Raw genomic sequence first — 23886 nt, 5'->3', positions numbered from 1 at the left:
TCCAACATTCACACCCGCACGGGCGCCCGCTCCGGCCCCGCCTCGCCAGGTCCCCCAGACCCGCCTGTGACGACAGAGGGGGGAGGGGGAGGACGGCGCGGAGGCGGAGGAGGAGGAGGAGGAGGAGGAGGAGGAGGAGGAGGAGGAGGCAGGGCGGAGAGCCCGGAGTCTGAAAGCACCAGAGCCCTGATGACCCGCGGCTCCAGGGACTGACCATCAGCACCAACACTTTTATTACTGGGGGGACGGGGCGGGGAGGTGGAGGGGCGCGCAGCGGACCTGCCCGACCCCGATCCCTTTGGAGCGATCCTCAAGGAGGGTTTGTATAAAGAGCCTCCAACAGGCGCCTTTCGGGGGGACGCACCCCGCGGTCCCGCGGAAACTGCAGCGTCGGGATCTTTTAAATGGCTCTTACTTGGAGGGAGGCGTGATCCCCACGTTCGAGCGTCTCCGCTCCCCGCCCCCCTCCCCGCACCCGCCAGTGCGCGCCGCCACCTGAGCTCGGGAGAGAGAGCGGGGCGCACGCAGGCTCAGCCGCCTCCTCTCCGCCTCCCTCCGGGGGAGCTGGGCGCGGAGGGGGTCCGCCCCATGCCCCCGGGAGAACTCTTTACTTTTTGTTTGGGAAATCGGGGCCCTTTCTGTCTCCATCCCCGGGTCTCCCCTGAGGATAACGGGGAGGAGGAGGCGTGAGCGGCGGGCCGGGGGAGGGGCGCGGGGCGGGCAGGGACTGGGTGTAGCCTGGCATCCTCAGTCCTCGTGTTCCTAGGCTGGCGCGCCGAGTGCTCCGGGATAGCGCCGCCGCTCCCCGCGCCACCCCGTCGTTGGCCTTCGGGTCGGGTGAGTGGGGTCATGACGCGCCGCGGGGGCTGCCCCGGGCCCCTCCCGCGCTGAGCCGGGCACCGGCCCGGCCGCGCGGAGCCCCTCGGGCGGGGAGGCGGCGGCGGGCGGGGCGGGCGTCCGGGGGAGGGCGGGGTGGGGGCCGCGCGGAGGCCGCCAGGCTGGGGGGCTCCCCGGGCAGGCGGCGCCGAGGGCCGGAGGGCGTGTCTCCGGCCCGAGGGGACCCCCCCGGGGCGCGGCGCGGGACTCCCCCCCGATGGTGGCGCCGCGGCTCCGGGAGAGCTCCGGGTGTCGCCTTCGCCTTCGCCGCCGCCGCCGCCGCCGCCGCCACCACCGCGGGCGCCACCGCCGCCGCCGCCGCCGCCGCCGCCCGAGCCCGCGCCGAGCCCGCGCCTCGCCCTCCTCCCGCGCCCGCTCTGCTCTAGGATGCTGCGGCAGGTCCTGCACAGGGGCTTGAGGACGTGTTTCTCCCGGCTCGGCCACTTCATTGCCAGTCACCCCGTCTTCTTCGCCTCGGCGCCCGTGCTCATCTCCATCCTGCTCGGCGCCAGCTTCAGCCGCTACCAGGTGGAGGAGAGCGTGGAGCACCTGCTGGCGCCCCAGCACAGCCTGGCCAAGATCGAGCGCAACCTGGTGAACAGCCTCTTCCCGGTCAATCGCTCCAAGCACCGGCTCTACTCCGACCTGCAGACCCCGGGCCGCTACGGCCGGGTCATCGTCACCTCCTTCCAGAAAGCCAACATGCTGGACCAACATCACACCGACCTGATCCTAAAGGTGAGAGGGGGGCGGGCGCGGGCAGCCTCCGCGGGCCGGCGGCTGGGGCTGGCCGGGCGCGGGGTCCAGGGGGCACAGCGCCGCTTCTCCTAGCCTGGGCGGCTGCCGCAGGGGCTCCCCTGCACCTCGAGGCCGCCTGGGGAGCCCCCCAGCATCCCGGGCGGGAGTGTGCGGGTCCAGACCCGGCTCAGCCCCGGCCGCCGTCGCCACCCAGACAGCCGCTGCAACAGTTGGGGTGGCGGCGGCCGGGGTGCCGCGGTCAGTGCGCTTGTTTTGGTTGCAGAGGTCTGGGGGTTGGGCGGCTTTGGGGTCACTGGGCCGGGAAGGAGCAGAGCAAGACGATACGTACTCAAAAGTCCTGCTAGTTGGAAACTAAATACGATGCACGAGGGGATTCCGAGACACCCCCTCCCTTTCTTCTTTTCTCTCCCTCCTGGCCCCGGGAGCCTTTGGGGAAGGGCTGTGTGGAGGGGCAGTGAGGAGCGAGGGAATGCAAGGCGGGATGGTGAGGAAAACGCCTTCCTCCCTCCCACCCACCCAGAAAGAAGTGCGGTCCCTGAGGAGGACAGGGGTCGCCCTGCTGCCCTCTCCCCGGGAGCGGGAGCGGGAGCGAGGTAGCCATCTCTGTCTGCTGGGGTAGGACATGATGTTTGTAATTCACAGGTATCTCATCTTTCCGCTCCTCTCCTCCTCCGAAATGCAGAAACTTCCTGGGGAAAAGAGGGGATTCCGCGGATCCGCTTTTCTTGGGGCGCATTGGGGCGCGAGGGGGAGGGGCAGAGCCAGAGGGTGAGGACGAGCGCCAGGCTGCGTGGCCCTGCCAGGAGCACAGGGAGGCCAGCAGCCCGTCAGAGGGTGGCTCTCACAGACACAGGCACAGTCATCAGCCTGCAGTGGGAATCTGGTGTGAAAAGTGAGGTTCGTGGTGATAACTTTCTGGAAGTTCCTAAGCAGAGGAGTGGGGGCGAAAGGTGGAGAAGGGGGAGACTTTGGGGGAGAAAAGCAAAAATAGGGGAGACGAGTCCATGCAAGTCCCTGGTGGGCATTATGGGGCATGTTGACATATGGTGCTTCCCTGGGGAGGGCAGAGCGAGCCAGTCCCAGGTGGAGCCCTGGGCAAAGAGATTGGGGGGGGGGGGCGCTTTTGTGTGGGTCTCTGGTCTGGAGCTGGGATCAGAAGCCCTTTAGATTGCTAGTCCTCTTAGCCCAAGAGGAGTCAGCCAGTGAACCTGGGGGACTCTGTCCTTCTCTTTTCCCCCAAGGGTAACCCCTTATCCCCAGAGACCTGCTAATTTCCCTCCCTCTGTCTGTTGACACATTATCCATCAGTGATTAGTAATGATGGGAATCTAACTAGGGACTCCATGGAATTAGGGCATTCCCACATCCATGGCACATACGTTACACATACTCATCACAGAGCCTTAGTACCATGAATCCCAAAATGTTTGCTTTTCTCACGATTATATTTCCAACATCAAAGTCCCCCCACACACACACACACACCCCAATACCTCACTGAGAGTATTTGGGCACGCAGACAGAGACAGCTCCAAACGCTTTCTCATGAAAACACGTAGTAGTTTCATCACAGGCTGAAGGAAACTATCCTTTAGCCAATCCTGACAGTTGGAAAGCTGCCCCATGTTTTGCCAGAGGATCTACTAAATGATGTTTCTCTTTGTATCCCGCCCCCCCAAGGTGATGTTTCCACTGGCTGCCCCTCCCCCCCCCAACAAACCCCCAAGCCTGTGTGATGGGCAATCACCAATTACATTCACTCTCAAGGTTAATGAGACATCAAAAGGCACATCAGATCTCTGCTAAACTGGCCTGTTTGTCTCCGTTTTGACTTTGATCTGTTCAAGACAGAAAATGGTATTCTAAGAGAAAGTTGGAGAGAGGGGGAGGCTGGCTTTGCCTCCATGTCTAAAGGGCAGCTTGAAAGGACAACAGTCTTGCCAGTGAATTGCTGGGTGCTTTTTCATGTGCTAGGAGTCTGGGAAAAATCAAAACTCAGTGGCACAGCGCTCAGAACTGATTTCCAGCCGTTGGCTCTCTGGTCCAATAAATTCCAACAGCTTATAAAAACACAGACTTAGGACACTGAGGGGGATTGCCTTTGATTTTATGTATCCGTGTTTTTCTTTCTACATCCAACTCCTATACTCGGTAGGTATGGAGACGGAGGACCGAAAAAGGGACCTTCAGTAGTCATGGTAATGTAAAGTGCGAGAATGAGCACTTATTTTTTCTTTCTTTCTTTCTATTAGAGGCATGATGGAGACGTGTCCTTTCCAAAAGGTGTCAGGAGTGGGATCACTGTGTCTGCCCCTACTAGTGTCATGCTGATACTCAGTTGCTGGCATCAGGGACAGCACTGACAGTTAACATTGTACACAACCCCAGCCAGCCCCTGCCTGGTTGATTGCACTGCGTTAGAAGTGAGGTGCGCAAAGCGGAAGTAGGCTCAAGGCCCTTTCAGGCCCCACTAGGAAACTAGAGGAAGTAACTTCCGGGTCATGTCCTTCACTCCTCATAGCGTTCTTGGTCATACCTCAGATTCCCATCAGATTCCCACCTCAGGCTGATTCAATGAAGGAGACCCTTCTTGGGATATTAGTCCAGCTACTTTATAACATTTTATTGACTTTTTACAGAGAGGAAGGGAGAGGGACAGAGAGTTAGAAATATCAATGAGAGAGAAACATTGATTAGCTGCCTCCTGCACACCCCCTACTGGGAATGAGCCTGTAACCAAGGTACATGCCCTTGACCGGAATCGAACCTGGGACCCTTCAGTCCACAGGCTGAAGCTCTATCCACTGAGCCAAACCGGTTAGGGCTAGTCCAGCTACTTTCTGATCTAAACTGGACTAGACTAGGATGATGACAAAAAATAAAAACCCAGGTTGATTTTTTAAAAATATAATTGCGAGTATCACAGAAAAAAAAAATCCACATTTGAAAAGCAGCTGATCTGATTGGGAGGGGCTTTCTCAAATTTGGGCAAGGGATATGCTTGCCATCCTCTGACCGTACAGCATAGAACTGGGCCCCAAACTATGAGGGGGGACGGGACTCCCCCAGTGGTTTCCTCTCCAGGCAGTGTGGCAAAGATGTCATTTTGGATGAAAGTTGGGTAGAGCCTTGTGATGCTGGTAAGGGATCAGCCATTAAGTTCTGAACCTCTTTAAATAAATGTTGATCTTCAAAAGTCTCCATTTTACCAGAAGATTAAATTTAGCTCATTATCATATTTTAACAGAAAATACACAATGTTTCTCTCAGAGCAAATTTCTGGGTAGTGTCTCAGGAGCTTAAATAGAGATGTTCTGTTTTTTATTTCTTAATCATCTAAAATGAAGTACAAGAAGGTCTTGTTGATAATTGATCTGGGCTGTGATCAAGATGATACTTGGTTTATTCCAGAATCATCTGTGGAGAGCGAGGAACCAGTTCAGTCCGCTCTTTGAAATGATGCTTTCGCCTTTATGACACTTTATAAAATGTAAACATTAGGATGTTTAGATACAGTAAGTGCCTCGGGGTAGGCAGGAATGAGCTGTGGTTCCATTTTACAAGTGCGAATACTACTCTTTAAATATTAGCTGATTTGTCCATGAAAAAAGACAAAGAGAACCAGGACTGGCTGGGACCCAGAGTGTTTGACTCTTTTCACTGTAATGCACTGCCTTCCATATGATAAACTACTTGAATGACTTAAAATGTACATTTCTGTTATACAAATGAAGGATATTTGACCAAAGTCTCATACTCAGCCCATACCTTTGTTCTTAACAGTGGTTAGTGGATTATAAGAACACCAGAGGCCCGGTGCATGAAATTCGTGCAAGAGTAGGCCTTCCTTCCTACTTCCTGGCTTCGCCCAGAAGGTCATCCAGAAGCGAGTCTGGTCTAATTAGCATGTTACGCTTTTATTATTATAGATTCTCTTGACCTATTCTTCCTGATGTCAATGAAAAGTCACAGCGTGATGGGCAAAAGTAGGCTTCCAATGTTAAGTATTTGAAACAGAATTTATCCTTGTGTTATTATGCATTAATTATTGTATTCTTTTCCATATGAACAACTGTAAACCTACGTTGGCCCCACCCTGTACAGAAATTCTGAGTACCCAAAGCAAAACAGAAAGCAATATCCAAAGACAGAAATATCGCATCTTTTACTGAAAAAAATCTCTGGATGAGGAACGTGGGAATTGGAAGTTTGAGGCTGTTCATTGGCCAGGTTCAGGTAGACTCAGCTCTAGTGCCTCACACAGTCCCTGGCACCTCATGGACCCTCAGTACATACTTGTCAAATGGGCCAGCCCTGCTCTGGCCGGCTTGGCTCAGTGGATAGAGCATCAGCCTGAGGACTGAAGGGTCCGAGGTTCGATTCCAGCCAGGGGTACATGTCTGGGTTGTGGACTCCATCCCCAGTAGGAGGTGTGCAGGAGGCAGCCGATCCATGGTTCTCTCTTATCGTTGATGTTTCTATCTCTCCTTCTCCCTTCCTCTCTGAAATCAATAAAGAAATATATTTTTTTTTTGAAAAAATCACCAGCCCTGGTTTACTCAGAGCCTTATGTGGTAGGTAAAGAAAATTCCCCAGAAACCACTTGAAAATCGATTTTCAAGAGGACATTTTTATTTCTACAACTTTGCAGACAATTGATAGGCTTCTCTTTTTCCAAGAAACCATTTCTCTGTCCTTGTTAATCTCTGTAAATTTCAGGTTTGAAATTGGGTAGGTTCTTTGCAGGATTCCCCCTCCATCCCCCCCACCCCCCCGACCAAGGGAAGGACACATCACTGAAATGCAGGCGTACTTCCACTTACTGGGGAATGTCATCTTGTTCAAATACCGGGTTTCTATTTTATTTAAACTTTTTATGTTTTCCAAGAAGGGCAGCATAATTGCTAGCTCAGGGTCACGGAGACCTGGTAGCTGGATGGGGATCCCAGCTTTTCCACACACTGCCTCAGCACGTCCCATCCTTAAAGGGACCGCCAACATTTCTTTCCCTCTAGTCTAAGCATCTGCATACGCAAGCCTGTTTTCAAGATTAGAAGTTTTTACATTTAAAAAATATATATATATACAGCCCTAACTGGTTTGGCTCAGTGAATAGAGCATCGGCCTGTGGACTAAAGGGCCCCAGGTTCGATTCCGGTCAAGGGCATGTACCTTGGTTGTGGGCACATCCCCGGTGGGGGTGTGCAGGAGGCAGCTGATCAATGTTTCTAACTCTCTATATACCTCTCCCTTCCTCTCTGTAAAAAATCAATAAAATATATTTTAAAAAATAAAAAATATATATCCAGACAAAAACAAAGCAAAATAGGAGGTGAAGATGGCATGTGGCTCTCAAAGTAAAAAGTGTTTCCTCTTTAGTCCTTTGCCTGAAGAAGTTCCTGTCCTGTGTTCCAAACCTCTTCTACTAGGACATTTTCAAGACGTCAATACTGTTAACCTCGAAGGCAGTGGCTCACCCGGGGTGGCCGTGCCCCCCGGGGACACTTGCAATGGTTGGAGGCATTTGTGATTGGCATAACTGGCAGTGGGTTGCTACTGGCATCTAGTGGGTGGAGATCATGGATTCTGTTCTATTGTTTGTTTCTTCTGTTTTATTAGTTGGGGGGGGGTTGTTTTGGGTGTTTTTATTTTATTTTATTTTTTTATTTTGGGGTTTTTTTTTGCAGCTGCAATGATTATATAAAATGAAAAACTGCCAAAATGTTCTAGAACTTGGGGGGCAAATACCATGACCTCTCAGGAAATGCTCTTTGGGGCAGTTGGGCAGAGACCAGATTTTTCAGTGTGGCCTTCCCCATGGTACAGTTATCTTGTAGCTCTGCCCTCTATGGTCTAAGTCCCGCTGAAGAGGAACCCTAGAAACAGAACGCAGTCTGAACTGCTTGAGTGGCAAAGGTGCCGAGCTGACCCTGGCCTTAGGACTTGTCAGAGTGCCCATTCCCGGCTGTTCTGACCCTCTCTCTGGAGCAGCCACTCCCTGGGCCGGGCTTGTCCAGAGCATGTGAGACCCCCCTGTGAGTGGTGGCCTGCCCGGGAGGCAGGAGCTGGTGCTTTTCTGCCTCGTCCATCTGCTTTGTGTTTCTGAACATACAATGTCCAAAGAAGAACTTGCATCTAAGGGACCAGGAATCAAAGACCCCTGGGCTAGGAAGGCACCTTAAAGGTCACGTCCGCAGAGGCTAATGCAGCAATCTGCGTTCAGCGTCTCCGGGTGCTTTGTCTGGTGACAGGCGCTGTGACATCGTGGGCCATCCAGTCCTTTCGGTGAGTTTTCTGAGTGGCAGATACTTTTCGAAAAGATTAAGCCTCGACCTGACAGGGCAGTATGTGTGTATCTGCTGGACCAGCCAGCTGCCTTTTCAATTGTCTTTGAATTTTTCAACGATGGCTGACATTCAATACGGTCTTAGTGTTTTCAGGCGTACAGCATAGTGGTTTTGCGCTTCATTTTTGCACTCGGGGAAATTTAAGAAGAGATCAGGATTGCTTTTCATTCTCCTTTGATTTCATAGGCGGCATATCTAGATAATCGAAGCATCATATTTTTCTAGGGTTGTCTGGTTTCTGAGTACATTTCAGTTGTGTGACTAGTATCCTCCGATGCCCACCTGGCGCGTATCATTTAGATTCGGAGAGCAATCTTTCACTTCCCCGCATGGATGAGCACTTGGGACAGACTTTGGGTAAACTGCTAATTAAAACTGAACATTTAAATATAAAGCTGGAGCGTGAGAAGAAGCCCACCTTTTCAATGACTCATAGGATCTCCATGGATGCTACATTAGACAGAGCAGAATGATTTTTTTTTTAATTAACAGAAAAAGGGAACCTCTCAGGATTCGCCTGACTTACAAGCCTCCCAAAACAGCTGCACATTTAACTGGCGACTCCTTGGGGTAACTGAGAGGAGAAGAAGTAAGTTCAAAGAGATGGTTTGTCTCCTGCCTGAGAAGTTGCGGCAGCTCTTGGCACAGGAGTTAAGGAGAGGCAATGCGCTGGGGATCTGACCAGGTTTGACTTTGTGGGACGTGCCATCTGGTAGCTGACTTTGGGGCTCAGTGTGAGCCTCGAGTGATGCGTGAGCTAGACCTTTGAAGTCACCTGCTCCGTAGCACATCACAGCGAGCAGGCCTGTCTGAGGCACTGCCTGTGCTGCCGCCACATGCCTGGAAGGCCACACAACTTCCGAGGAATCCTGCCAGACTGATTTAATGACCAGCAGGGGAGGTGAGTAATCTCTAACCTTTAAAGAAAAAAAAGAAAAAAACAGAAATCAACGCCACTTGGTATTTTATATGGGAAACCCTGAATACTGGGTCGTGCCTTCAACTTCAGAATGCAGATTTTGAACAAAAGGAGGCAATGAGGGGATGGGCAAGCTATTTTTATCTCCTCGCTCTCGAAGAAATCCTCTTGAGAATATTGTTTCTGGTATTTTGAAAGAGGCCCATTGGTAGGTCTTCTACTTTAGGTTTCATTTGTGGGTTCCATGTGTAATCGAGATGAGGATTGGGGTACAAGCAGTTACCTTGAGGGTTAATGTCCAAAAACACCAGTAAGGAAATCCTATATAATAAAAGGCTAATATGCAAATCGACCAAACGGTGGAATGACTGGTTGCTATGATGTGCACTGACCACCAGGGGGCAGACACTCAACACAGGAGCTGCCCCCTGATGGTCAGTGTGCTCTCACAGGGGGAGTGCCGCTCAGCCAGAAGCCAGGCTCACAGCTAATGACTGTAGTAGCAGTGGTAGGAGCCTCTCCCACCTCTGCAGCAGCGCTAAGGCCCCCTCAGAGGATGTTCGCCTGCTGGCTAGTGGGCCTAAGCCAGCAGGCGGACATCCCCCAAGGGGTCCTGGACTGTGAGAGGATGCAAGCCAGGCTGAGGGACCCTCCCAATCCCCAGTGCACGAATGTTGTGCACCGGGCCTCTAGTGGGGACATAAAAAAAAAAAGGGAGTAGCAGGAAGCCAGTCAAGGGAGTATTCTCAAGGCAGCGTCCACTGTGGGCACCCAGGACTCCGTCTCCCTAAAGAACTCTGGGAGGCACTGTAGAACATGTGACCAAGTAACCCTAACTTGAGATGAAGAAACTGGGTATTTAATCCCCACCTCTCCAGCCTCCGTTAGATCCGGGAGCATTAAATAAACATCTGGCCATTTCAGATGCTATATGTGTCCCTATCATCAGAATTGTTTGTGTTGTTGTTTTGTAAAAGAGCTGCAGGGGGTTGCAGTAAGTGGCTTTGACATGCAGGGGTGAGGGTGAACTGAGAGGATGTGTTTGGGACCATGAGAACATCTGCCCTAAGGGTCTGACCCCCCACCTGGAGTTACACATCTGGAAGTTGTGGGTCCACATTCCTAGGGGATGTTCATCCCTTCGCTCAACAACATGGCCATGACCCCAGCTCCATGAAGCTTACAGGCAAGAATGATCCAGCATAGCTGTTCGGTTTATTCTTCAATTTGATAAGCAACTGCCATTTTGCTTTTTGTCACTGGATGGTGGTAAACATGATTCCAGACAGGGCCTGGACACCAGCAGGCCTTCTGGTTTTGTATGCCAACATCCCCTGCATTTAAGTACCCTGCTCCTCTTCCCATTAGGAATACAAGAGAAGCCTACAGGCCCCCATTTTCACACATCTACATTTTTTAAAAATTTAATTTATTGGGGTGACATTGGTTATTAAAATTACATAGGTTTCAAGTGTACAATTCTATAATGCATCATCTGTGTATTGCATTGTGTGTTCACCACACAAAGTCAAGTCTCCTTCCATCACCATATTTGATCCCTTTTATGCTTTTCTCCCCACACCTCCCTTTCCCTGTGGCATCCACCATACTGTTGTCTGTGTCTATACGTCTTTGCTTGTTTGTCTTATTTGTTCATTTGCTGCTTTCAGTTTTATATCCCACATACGGGTGAAATCATGTGTCTTGATGTTTTTCCATCTGAAAGGTAACAAGAGATCAAGATGGCCACTTCAAAGATCCTCTTTTATTGTTCTCTCAAACTGCATTCACTCCCTCTTTCAGACTTACTTGTCTCCTACTTTAGGAGGCCTTCCGGAATGGCTCCTTCCCTCCTTTAAAGCCATCTGGCTTTCAGTCATAGCCATATTCTTGAATGCTTAGCTATACACTATTACATAATTTGCTGTATTGTCACGTTAGTTTCTCTTCAGCAAGATCATAAGCGCTTCAGGCATAGGAACAATGCCTCATATTTTCAAATCTCTCTTAGGACCTAGCATAATGTGGACTGTGCAGTAGGTCCTCAATACATTGTTGCTGGTTGATGACTTAGAGGATGGAAAATGTTCTCTCTTTTCCCCATTAATTTATTTTGGTCAAATATAATTTGGTCTGGTAGCACAGCCATGTCATTTCTTTAAATCTGTCTTCATTTTTTGGTTCTTGGTAAATCTTGGTTCCAAACTTGATGGTGAGCAATGAGCATCCATTCTGCCTCAGGATCTTCTGACATTTACTTTATATGAGGAGACATTCTTAGGAAACCCGACAACTGACCACCTTCTCTGGTCCGAGTACAGTTTGGAAAGGTGTAAACTTGATCTCCGTATCCAGTGGCCCATTCCCATGTGGGAGGGCGGAGCACTCTGCAGTTCCCAGGGAGCACCCTGGAAGCCAGCTCTCTACTACACGTGTCCTTAATTGCATGAACTAAAGTCTCAAAAATTGGGCCACAAGTCTACTCAAATATAAACATGAAGCACATTTTTAAAAAATCATTATAAGTTCTCAAAAATCTTCGCAATAGTCAGTCCCTTAATTTTGTGATGTTTTCACTGTTGTCATTTGTTTTTGTTCTTGTTTTGGTATCTGGCGGTCATATTGAGTAAGCTTGATGGCTCTTAGGCTCTTGAAGGTACCCACACATCACCTGGGCATGTAGGGAAAATACAGATTCTGATTCAGCCTAGGGTGGGACCGTAATTCTGAATGTCTAACAAGTTCTCAGGCAATACTTACGCTGCTGGTCCAGTGGAGTCCACTATGAGTAGCAAGGCTCAGATTCGGCTGTTGTGAACAGAACACTGGGTTTGGAGTAAGGAAAGCCAAGTTCAAGTCCAAGTTCTTATAGTGATTTGGGGTAAGTTTCCTAATCCCAGAGAAGCAGGTTCCTCATCTTCACTGGATGCAATAGCTTCCCCCGCTCCCACTCATGGTAAGGATGCAATGAGATACGGTATGTGGAGGCACTGTGTAAGCCTATTCCTTAGTGTTTTGTAAGATGTGTTATCAGTATTGCTTTGAAAATGACTATTACTTCCTCATATTTGCCAGCTTTTTCAGAACCATTATTGCCTGTTGGGTAAAGACATGCGGAGGCATTTTTTTCTTTGATCCAACAGGCAATAATGGGTGCTCAATCTGCATTCTCAATGCTTAGATTGGCAATTTGTTGGTCTTTAATGACGCCATCTGAGTCATTATAGACGATTGGATTCGTCCTACTGCTGTGCATGCAGCTCCTAAGTTTTTAGGCAGAGCTGTCAGTGGGATGGGTGCACTGCATTCCAGCTCATCAAGTGCTTTCTCGGGGCTCAGAACCTCATAATTCATCTTCATGCTTGACAGTGCTTTGCACACATAGGAAGCCTTCGTTTCCTGTCCAGGAAAGTGTCTTTGGAATAAAAAGTTCCAGGAGACTGTGGGCTCCTATTCTCATATTATCTTCATCACTCCTCACAATAGGGCATGCCAAAAAGGGATTCTCTAGCAATTTAGGTGAGAGAGTTGATAACTTGCCTCTCTCGATGAATTTACATGATGACAGTGTTTCCCTGGGAAATTTTGCCAACATAAATACACTGGGTGGCCAGATTATTATAATCTCTGAATGCATAAGAATCTGGCCACTCAATGTATATACATGTATATTAGAGGCCCGGTGCATGAATTCATGCATGGGTGGAGTCTGGTCAGCCTGTCCAGAGGGAGGGGATATGGGCGGTTGGCCAGCCTGCCTGCTGGTCGAACTCCTGGTCAAGGGGACAATTTGCATATTAGCCTTTTATCATATAGGATATACACTGAGTGGCCATATTATTATGCGTTCAGAGATATAATAATCTGGCCACTCAATGGAGATCTGCAAGCACTTGAAAGGGGAGAGAGTGGTCAGAGTTGCCAGAGACCAGGAGGGACAGGCACAGTGAAAATGTCAAGTGTAAGTTTCTGCTTAATTGGGGTTTTAATAATTTAGAATATTGTATTCCCCCACCTCCTTTCCTAAAGTTTCAAAGAAATCTATAATTATCTAGGATCCATGTCAAATCCACCAAAGAAAATCTTTTTGCCTACCTGATTCTCTATTCCTACATTCTTCAAACAAAACAAACTTCAGTGTAAGTGAGGATAAGTTCTCAAATTTGAATGTGTTTTCAAATTCCCTGGGAATTTGATAAGCATGCAAATTATGATTCAGTAGGGTCTGGGATAGTAGGCCTGAGGTCCTGCACTTTTTAAAAAATATATTTTTATTGATTTCAGAAAGGAAGGGAGAGGGAAAGAGAGATAAAAACATCAATAATGAGAGAAAATCATTGATCGGCTGCCTCCTGCATGCTCCACAATGGGGATCGAGCCTGAAGTCCAGGCATGTGCCCTTGGCTGGAATCAAACCTGAGACCCTTCAGTCCGCAGGCCAATGCTCTATCCACTGAGCCAAACCGGCCAGGGCTGAGGTCCTGCACTTCCAACAAGCTCCCAGGGCTGTGGCTGCTGGTGCTGGTGTGAGGATCACCTGGCTAAAGCAGTGGCTTTGTGGTCCTGAGGAACCTTTGTGTATCCTTATTAATTAATTGCTCGGTGCCATTTAATTGCCTCCATACTCTAAAGCAGTGCTCCTCCAACTTGAGCAGGCATCTCCTGGAGGACTTGTCCTATCATAGACTTGGGGTCTCACTGGAGGAGCTTCTGATCCGTAGATATGGGGTGGGGACTGAGAGCTGCCATTTCTAGCAGGTTCCCATGGTGATGCTGTTCCTGCTGGACCACACTTTGAGAGCCACTGCTATAAAGCATCCTAGTAACTGGCTGCCAGGACTAATTCCAAAAAGGCAGAGTCAGTCTCTCTCTCTCTCTCTCTCTCTCTCTCTCTCTCTCTCTCTCTCTCTCTCTCTCTCTCTCTCTCTTCCTGACCAAGAGATGCAAGGAGGGTACAAAAGTTACTTGTGCAGCAATTAATTCTGAATGATGCTGTAATAGGTGTTTGCAAAGGGTACTGCATAAGTCTGAACCTTTTACTTTTATAGTTTAAGGCAAGCACATTGGACAGAGCACCTGCTCCGCTGCCTGTCTCAGATAAACACCCCGGACTCTCTCTCTCTCTCTCTCTCTCTCTCTCTCTCTCTCTCTCTCTCTCTCTCTCACACACACACACACACACACACACACACACACACACACTGTGGCTGTTGTTGCTACCTTCCCCGGGTGATTGCCAAAGCTTCCTTTCTTCCAAAGACTTCCCACACACGGTCACCTGCCACTTGCCTTTACAGAAACCTCTTTTACATCAAACCAGAAGACACAGCAGGTACAACAGGAGGTACATGTTGTATTTCTGAGACAAGGACCCAGCTCTGTGGTTGCCAGAGGCATGGTGTCCACCATGAGGGCTCTGGAAGCTAATGCTCAGTTTCAACCTGTCTGATGTCAGTGCTGTTAGAGGTGAAGTGGAACTGCAGTGAAGTTCAGTAAGTACTGTTTTTGGCATGGTGGAATAGGGGTTGTGTCAGGGACCCCAATTTCTGTGTCTGAGGTTGTGAACCCTTAATGTGTCCTTGATCAAGTCACTTAACCTCTCTGGGGTCTTCATTTCCTCGCCCATATATTGGAATCAACATTATCATCATCATAGGGTTAGGAGATAACGTGTGAGCAGATTATATCAAGTGTAACATGGCTAAAAACACACAAATCTCAGTGTCTGCACTCAATGCACACATGTTTGTCTGGGGCAAGGATTCCCTGGGAAGAATAAATACCTTAGTTGACATATTTCACATCACGATCTTCTTTTGTTAAAAAAAAAAAAAATGCTTTTAGAGTCAGGGACTACTGTCTACTAACCAGAAGTTTTGCTGCCATGGCCTCATACTCCCAGATGACGCAATATTACATCAGTCTATATTTTTATTTTGAATGACCCAAGGAGAATAAAAATAGCATATTTGTTCATCCACTGTCTACACTGCGATAGCCTCAGAGGTGCACTATCCAATTCAGAAGCCACTAGCCATATGCAGCTATTTGATTTAAATTTAATTAAAATAACTTCATTTCTTCAGTTGCACTATTCACTTTAAAAAAATACTTCTATTGATTTTTTTAAAGAGAGGAAGGGAAAAAGATAGAAACATCAATGAGAGAGAAGCATCGATCAGCTGCCTCCTGCACACCTCCCACAGGGGATGTACCCACAACCAAGGTATGTGCCCTTGACTAGAATCGAACCTGGGACCCTTCAGTCCGCAGACCGATGCTCTATCCACTGAGCCGAACCGGTTAGGGTTGCACTAGCCACTTTTCAAGTGCTCAATGGCCACATGTGCCTGTCATGGGCAGAAGAGACATAGAACATTTTTATCATCAGAGAAAGTTCTAGTCAACAGTACTGCTTTTCACAGATAAAATAACTGACATCCTATACCTTAACTAATAAGCAGTGGAATCAAGATTCAAACAGGTCTGGTTTCTAAAGCATCATTTAAAAAAAATAACTAGTCCACATTGCCTCCATGAAATACAGAAATAGATTAGTAAGGCTTGGCCCCTTGTGTCTGACAGCCTTGAAGTAGTATTTCAATCAATAACAAAGTAAGGGGGAACTTTCAGATTCAGCATGTAGAGACCTTGAAAGTTATCACTCCAATCTTACATTGGCGGGGGGGGGGGGGGACTAGACAGGCTAAAAACCAATGACTTTAAAATATATATATTTTTTATTGATTTTTTTTTTTACAGAGAAGAAGGGAGATGGATAGAGAGTCAAAAACATCAATCAGCTGCCTCCTTCACACTCTCCACGAGTATGTGCCCGCAACCAAGGTACATGCCCTTGACCAGAACCAAACCTGGGACCCTTGAGTCCGCAGGCTGACGCTCCATCCACTGAGCCAAACCAGTCAGGGCCCAATGACTTTTCTTGCACACATCAGAGAACTGAGGTCATTAGGGAAATTGCCACCCCAACATCCGTAGAGGCAGGCACATCTATAGAGACACAAACACAGTCTGTTTACCTGAAGCAGAAACCTCAGGTAGAAACACTTAAATGGTAATTTGGACAAATTGCTGGAGGCTGAATGTAGAATAGCATGAGAGGTTAAGGCTCCTGGGAGCTGCACTCACTATGTTTGTAGGAGCAGGGGTCATAGGTTCACTCTTTCTTAGGCTTCTCCTCCAGAAACCCTACCATATTCCAAGGCAAAGATTGGGCATGGAGAGAGAGAAGAGTAATCATTGTGAAATCTATCATCTTCTTCATAACAAAAACCTGCTCTCCAGGGAAGAGGATTGGTCAAAGCACAATTTTGAAACTTTATCCTAGATTCCTAGAGTAAACATCCAAGAACTGTGGGAAACCACCAAAAGGTATAACATTACACACAATTAGAAAATGCTAGAAGAAGAAGAGGGAATGTAGCAGAAGAAATATTTAACGTAATAATGGCCAAGAACTTTCCAAAATTAGTGACAGACACTAAACTATAGATCCAAGTAGCTCACATAACACAGGACAAATAAAACCACACTTAGGTATATCATATTCAAATTGCAGAAAACCAAAGACAAAGCAAATCTTGAAATTGGAGGATAGAGAGAGACATCTTAAATATAGAGGGACAACGATAAAAATTATATCACACTTCTCATCAGAAAGCACACAAGCAGGAAGAGAGGAGAATGAAATATTTAGAGTTGAAAGGAAAAACCACCAACCTAAAATTCTATATCCAGGAAAATCGTGCTTCAAAGTAAAGGAGATTAAAAAAATTTTCTCAGAAAAACAAAAATTGAGAGAATTCATTACCTGCAAACCTTTCCTGGAAGAAATGTTCTTTGGCCAGAAGGAAAATTATAATCGGCCAGAAAATTCAGATCTACATAAAGGAAAAAATGAAGGCAAAATAAAATATTTTTTCATTTTATTATTCTTAATTTATCTAAAACATAACTTTAAATCAGTAATAGTAACAATATATTGAGAGATTATAACATATGGATAAGTGGAATAAATGTCAGCCATGTCACTTGGGACAGAAGGTAGAAATTGGGAATACTCAAATATAAACATAGTCCACATGAAGCACACAGTATTATTTGAAGGTGAACTTAGAGTAGGTTATGTTATATTGTAAGTTCAAGGGCAGCCATTAAATTTTTTAAAAGAAGTCTAATACCAAGAGTTTTGTAAAATGGAATACTATAAATTCCCAAAGTAAAGCAGAGAAGAGGAGGAAACAGAATAGCTATAACCATGATAGATATTAATCCAACTATATCAGTAAGTGCTTTAATATGAATAGTATATGTACCAATTAAAAGACAGTAACTATCAGAGTAGATTAAAAAAAAAGTAAGTTTCAGCTATATGTTGTCTACCAGAAGCCCACTTTAAATGTAAAGGTTAAAAATAAAAGTGATAGTGAAAGGTTTGTCATGCTAACACTAATCAAAAGAAAGCTGAAGTAGCTATATTTCAGATATGGCTGACTTCAGAACAAAGAAAGTTATCAGGAATAAAGAAGGGCTAAAGGAATCCATTCTCTAAGAAGACATAACAATCCTAAACATGTATGCACCTAACAACAGATAATTAAAATACACGAGGCAAGAATTGATAGAGCTAAAAGGAAAAAATAGATAAACCCACGATTATAGTTGGATATAAAATATTTAGTCAGAGGTAAGGAGCAAGATGATAATACTCTGGGCAGAGTCATATTCCAACTTTTGTAAGGATAGCTCTGAGAGAAGTCTAGAAGATGAAGAGACAAGATACTGGAGATAGGGACGTCTCCTTTGAATAGGACAGTGGCACAAGGAGGAAAAAGGGGATTAAGATCACCATTTACAAAACTGTTTTAGAAATGTTTCCTTTGAGGCTGAAGGAAAAATAAAAAGGTTGTGGCCAAATAACTTGGAGAAAGAAAAATAAAAAGGTTGTGGCCAAATAACTTGGAAAACGATGCATGTAGTATTCCTAGGTTTAATTACATTAGCATATCAAAGGCTTTAAGAAGTTCCTCTGTAAAAGAAATCTACTTAAGTCTGTCCAGCCCTGCATTCCTTAAATTTATTTGATCGTAGATACTTTATACTTTTTCGGTGACTCCTATTAACATCCCAAAGAACCAGTGTCCTTTAGAACACACCTAAAAATACTATCCAAAAAAAAAAAAAAAAAGGAAATAGAATCAACAAGATTTGAGGTTTACCGAAAAAAACAAATGGAAAGGGGTGATAGTGGCTTAGAAATATCCCACATGGATAAGTAGAAAGAGGATGTTGCTTTCTACAGGAAACAAGTAGAAGGGCAGTTTGGAGGAAAAGATTCAGCTGTTGTATATATACCAGTTGAAATACTGCCATTAATACATATTTGTAAGTCTTTAGAAGGCAGATGGAAATTCGGATTTGGAGTTGGGAAGAGAGTTGAGGTATTGATGTGAACTGGAGATTGGTCAGCATGAAGATAGCAATTCCACAGAGGTGGAATTAATTGCCCAAGAAGAGTTTATTTGAATGTCACAAAATCAGAAGTGCCAGAGACAGAATCTTGAGCAATAGCAAATGTATAAGGTAGGCACATATAAAGGAGTCAGTAAGACATATACTGGAAAGCCGAGTTGAGGGAAAAGAGGAGAGAAGAAAGCCATGTCATGGAAGTCATGGGAGAGGAGGTCCAGTCACACCACACACACTGAGCACCTCTGTCAGGCACATCCTGGAGGATACAGCAGTGAAACAGCCATACTCGATGCCTAATGAAGCCCTCTGGATTCCCATAAGAATCTCAGCATGCTTACCCATCATATATCCTTAAATTTTATTTTTGTAGAGAGTATTACAGATGTCCCTCATTTTCCCCTTTGCCCCCTTCACCCAGCTCCCATTCCCACCCGACATACTACTTTGACCCCACATTTTTAAGTTAACTACTAAGAGTTTAAGAAAATGAGGAGTGAAAAGTAGCCTTTGGATTTACCTGTTGAGAAGTCATTGTTGAGTCTTGGTTGATGCTGGGATAGAGTCTAGACTGGAGTGGTTTGAGAAGTGAGTGGGAGGTGAGGAAATGAAGTTAGCAAGCATGAGTCCCTGAAGTATAGTCAGAGAAAACAAATGTAAATAGCTCCTTAAAGAAGGGGAAATGTGGCAGAATTTGAAAGGGAAGTTGAGCTAGTGAGGTCTTTTTTTTTTTTTTAATATGGGAGAGAGAGAAGCATATTTCAAAGCTCATGGGAAGGAACTAATAGAAAAAGAGGACTTAGGAGAAGAGGGGATAAACAATTCAAGGAAGAAGGAAAGGAAAGCCCGAGCCCAATTGAAGGAATTGGCCTTAGAGACAGGGTAGGCCCTGGGGCGGATTGAAAAGGTAGATAAGGGTATTTTTATGAATATGTTAGCAGCAGATAGAAAGTAATTCTCACTTGATGGCTTGGCGTTTTCTCTTTACGATAGTAAACAAGGTAGAAAGTAAGCCTTTTGTCAAGTGGTAAAAACAATGCTAAAAAAAAGTGAGCGTTTGTCTAATATCTATGGGCTTGGAGAGTAATGAGAAGGGAATGGAGAGAGTCTAGGTAGCAAATCTGAAGCAATCTCTTGCAGAGTATGAAAGCAGAGAGACTATCTCTCCTTCCCTTTGTCTCGACATGGGCAAAAGCAGAAGAAATGGAAGTGGAAGTGAGAGATACATCGAGAGAATTCACATTGGCTATGTTTAAATTTCAGAAGAAGAATGTGAATGACAGAGGAGGGATTTGTTAGCTCCATGGGATTTCTGACATTTGAATGGCGCGTCAGACGAGACTGAAATGACCTAGAATGGTTCAGATAGAGGTTGGAATGGTGTGACCTCCAAGGGTGACACAACTCCTTGTGAGTCTTCAATTAGTTTAAAGTAAAAGGTTAAAAAGAAAACATTTTAAACTCAAAGAGATCCTTCTGAGAATGAGGAGCAGCTGTTCTCCATCATCATCTAGGAAGTAAACAGGCTCCATCATTCATTCGGAGGGGAGACAGGTTTGGATTTGTGTTTTGGAAAAAAGTGGTGGCAGCTGGGAGGACTGACTAAAAGAAGAAAAACAAAAGATGTGTTAGGAAACTCTTTCTGTCATCCAGATAGATTATGGGGGCTGGAACCAAATCAGGAGCAATGAAAATGGAGCACAAGAGGATGCATTTAAGAGATGTTGAAGGTAAAAATCAACAGGATTGGATGAATGATTTATGGATTGTCAACCGTGGCTGTGTATCTAGGCCCCTGGGAAGCTTTAAAATACAGATGCCCTCACCCTCGCCCAGACATTTTTTTAAATATATTTTTATTGATTTCAGACAGGGAGACAGTGATAGAAACATCAATGATGAGAGAGAATCATTGATTCATGTCCTACCCTGGGGATCGAGCCCTCAACTGAGCATGTGCCCTGACCAGGAATCGAACCGTGACCTCGTGGCACATAGGCCAATGCTCAGCCACTGAGCCACGGAAGCCAGAGATCTTGATTTAGAGGTGTGAAGTTCAGCCCAGGCATCTAAGTTTGTAGGTTCCCCACATGGTTCAGATGGCCCGGGTTCAGAGCAGCTGGCTCGGGCTGAGGAAACAGGAAGTGCAGGGTAAAGCTCACAGGCTTCCAATCCTGATCCGTCACGCCTGAACCAGCAGAAGATGAGGAGGCAGCAAAGAAGCAGTCTGGCTACATTGAGGGAGATAGCCCACCCTCTTCCACTTGCTTTATGTTGAGTGAAATTGTAAAACGTTGAGTTACAGCCTCATTGTCTTCCCCTGGCTCATCTAAACAAATATTTTTAAATGAAAATGAAACCATTCCATTGAGCCATCTAAACATCACCTCATTTCATTCAAGCAACAGCAACTTTCTATCAACCCCCAATTTTGAAGTATTTATACAAACAAAGAAATCCCCAGCACAGCGGCTGTCTGGTTGGAGAACAAGGTGAAATTCTGTGGTTTTGCTGCTGTCAGCCTCTCAGCATGTTCTAGAAAAGCCCCTTCCACCCTTTCTCCTAAAACCACCCAGATACCAGTTCCACCTTGCTGCAGGCAAGTCTTTCATTTGGGGTTGGTTTGGTTTTGCTCCTGGGAGGTTGCTGTGTGGCATCCATCCAGGTGCTCCAATAGGTGCGGAGTGTGGTCGCCCATGCCTCTCTCTGCTCTCCTGAGTCAGCAGGACTGCAGGCAGGGGAAGGCTCCCAGTCACCTGTCACCACTAACAAACCCCCAGGTTCCATGAAAGGTGCTCCGGGACCTCAGAGCCTTGAGTGGGAACAGCTAATGTCTTTTACAGGTGACCCGCCAAAACCACCAGTCCCTGCCTCATAAGAACAATCTGAACTTTCCCCACTGAGGGTTGCTTGCTACCTGTTGGAATATAACTCACTCTCTCTCTCTCTCTCTCTCTCTCTCTCTCTCTCTCTCTCTCTCTCTCTCATTGTGTGCAGAGCACTGTGAAAATGTTTCCGTTTCAAAAGGGTCTGCTCTTTAGCATTTCAGTTTTCCCCTTTAAGCACATTTTTACCCCCTTTGTGACTTAAAAAAAGTCACAAAGCCTGCTAGTATCCATTCTAATCATGCATAAGTACATGGTGACATCATAAGCACGTTGCATAGTTTAACCATTACCTAAACGGTTAATGTGGGATAGAAAGCATTAAGATGGTATTTACAGGGATCCTTCTGTGTTCCAGGTTCTTTCTCCTGCCTATGCTATTTACAGGGTAATGAAGCAACTCCTATGATCTCCATTTCTTAAATGAGCCAAAACTTAGAGATCTGTAGTCTGGTTTTTATATATTTTTAAAAATATTTCTTTATTGATTTCGGAGAGGAAGGGAGAGGGAGAGAAACATCAATGATGAGAGAGAATCATTTATCAGCTGCCTCCTGCACGCCCCCTACTGGGGATTGAGCCCTTGGCTGGAATCGAACCTGGGACCCTTCAGTCCACAGGCCAACGCTCTATTCACTGAGCCAAACTGGCTAGAGCAGTGGTCGGCAAACTGCAGCTCGAGAGCCACATGCAGCTCACAAGCCGCGGTTTGCCGCTCTGTTGACTAATGAGTTTGCTTAATCACAAGAAACAACAGCCTGTAATTATTGAAATCTAGAGTCTAAGTCAGTGTTCAGCAAACTCATAGTCAACAGAGCCACAGTTTGCCAACCACTGGGGGAGGGCAAGGCTGGTTTATGTTGATTTAGATAAAGCTACTTCACCTTGGGAAAGGAGACAGGAAATGACAGACCCAGAATTTAAAAACCTCTTTATTCCTCATTTCAATGTCCTATATTTCCTAGAACTGCATATATTAACATCTGCCTGTGTCTTCCCTCTAGACTGGGCTGAGAAGCATCATCCTGCTGGGGGGTTTTGTGTTTAAATCGCCACAGCATCTTTATTTTTAAACATAAAAGTAACCATCTGCCCTAGCTGGTTTGGCTCAGTGGATAGAGCATTGGCCTGTGGACTCCAGGGTCCCAGGTTTGATTCCACCTTGGTTGTGGGCACATAACCCAGTAGGGATTGTGCAGGAAGCAGCTGTTCAATGTTTCTTTCTCATCAATGTTTCTAACTCTCTATCCCTCTCCCTTCCTCTCTGTAAAAAATCAATTTTATATATATATATATATATATATATATATATATATATATATATATATATATATATAATTTTTTTTTTTTAAGTAACCATCTTACCTCACGTGTTCAGGTTCCTCTTGTTTGCTTTTTTTTTGCTGCTGTTCCCCCTGAGTCTTTGAGAACTACCTAGTACTTTTGCTTGATCCCTTCCCAATGTTTAGCTAGGCATCAGGACATTTAGGTGGAAACTGTCTAATGCCTGCTGGTGAAGCCAAGGTGTTTAGACAAGAGCATGTTATCTTGCCCAGAATGGTTCTGTCTTGAGTATTGTGTTTTCAGTGTGGTGGGAGTGGAGATAGAACAAAGAATATCTCCCTAGCTGGTTTGGCTCAGAGGATAGAGCGTAAGAATGTGGACTGAAGGGTCCCAGGTTTGATTTTGATCAAGGGCACATGCCTAGGTTGCAGGCTCATTCCCCAGTAGGGGGCATGCAGGAAGCAGCCAGTCAATGATTCTCTTTCATCATTGATGTTTCTATCTATCTCTTTCCATTTCCCTTCCTCTCTGAAGTCAATAAAAATATATTCAAAAGAAGAAGAAGAAGACTGAAAGATCTAAAAGAATATGTTCTACTAGAGGCCTGGTGCACGAAATTCATGCACTCAGTGCGGGGGTTCCCCTCAACCCGGCCTGCACCCTCTCACAGTCCGGGAGCCCTCGCTCCTTACTACCTGCCTGCTCACTGCTCCTTACCACTAGACTCGCTGCTCCTTAGCACTGCCTCGGAGGTGGGAGAGGCTCCTGCCACAGCCACTGTGCTTGCCAGCCATGAGACCAGCTTCTGGCTGAGTGTGCTTCCCCTGTAGGAGTGCATTGACCATGGGGGGGCAGCTACTGCATTGAGTGTCTGCCCCTGGTGGTCAGTGCACATCATAGCAACCAGTCATTCCCCTGTTCGGTCAATTTGCATATTAGGGTTTTATTATCTTACTAGTGGCCCAGTACACAAGATTATTGTAGGGGGGGGTGTCCCTCCACCTGGCCTGTACCCTCTCCAATCTGGGACCGCTGGCTCCTAACCTCTCACCTGCCTGCCTGCCTGATCACCCCTAACCACTCTGCCTGCCAGCTGCTCACCCCCAAGACCCCCCCCCTGCTAGCCTCCTTGCCCCCAACTGGCCCCCCCTGCTGACCTGCTCGCTCCTAACTTTCGTCCCTCCCCTCTCCTGTCAACCTGATCACCCCCAACTGCCCTCCCCTCCTGGCCTGATCACCCCCAACTGCCTCTGCCCTGCCACCATGGCTTTGTCCGGAAGGACATCCAGAAAGTCTCCTGGTCTAATTAGCCTATTACTCTTTTATT

General features: G+C 46.6%; 1 protein-coding gene across 2 annotated transcripts in view; it reads left to right on the top strand.

The window, feature by feature from the left end:
• Positions 1-207: 207 nt before the first annotated feature.
• PTCHD1 (patched domain containing 1) overlaps positions 208-23886 on the top strand; it is a 66292-nt gene continuing 42613 nt past the window's right edge. The window contains exons 1-3 of one of the 2 annotated variants that reach the window (XM_084869494.1): positions 208-319; positions 767-837; positions 1263-1614. In XM_084869494.1, the coding sequence (XP_084725620.1) occupies positions 1264-1614 (351 nt within the window). In that variant the 5' untranslated portion in view covers positions 208-319; positions 767-837; position 1263. Of the gene's footprint in view, positions 320-745; positions 838-1262; positions 1615-23886 lie in introns of those variants that run through there. The other variant, XM_084869495.1, reaches the window with a different exon arrangement.

The sequence above is a fragment of the Pipistrellus hanaki genome (assembly GCF_964339955.1).
Source record: "Pipistrellus hanaki genome assembly, chromosome: X".
Classification (NCBI taxonomy): domain Eukaryota; kingdom Metazoa; phylum Chordata; class Mammalia; order Chiroptera; family Vespertilionidae; genus Pipistrellus; species Pipistrellus hanaki.
The sequence above is the reverse complement of the archived record's forward strand: the minus strand, read 5'-3'. Positions and strand labels throughout refer to the sequence as shown.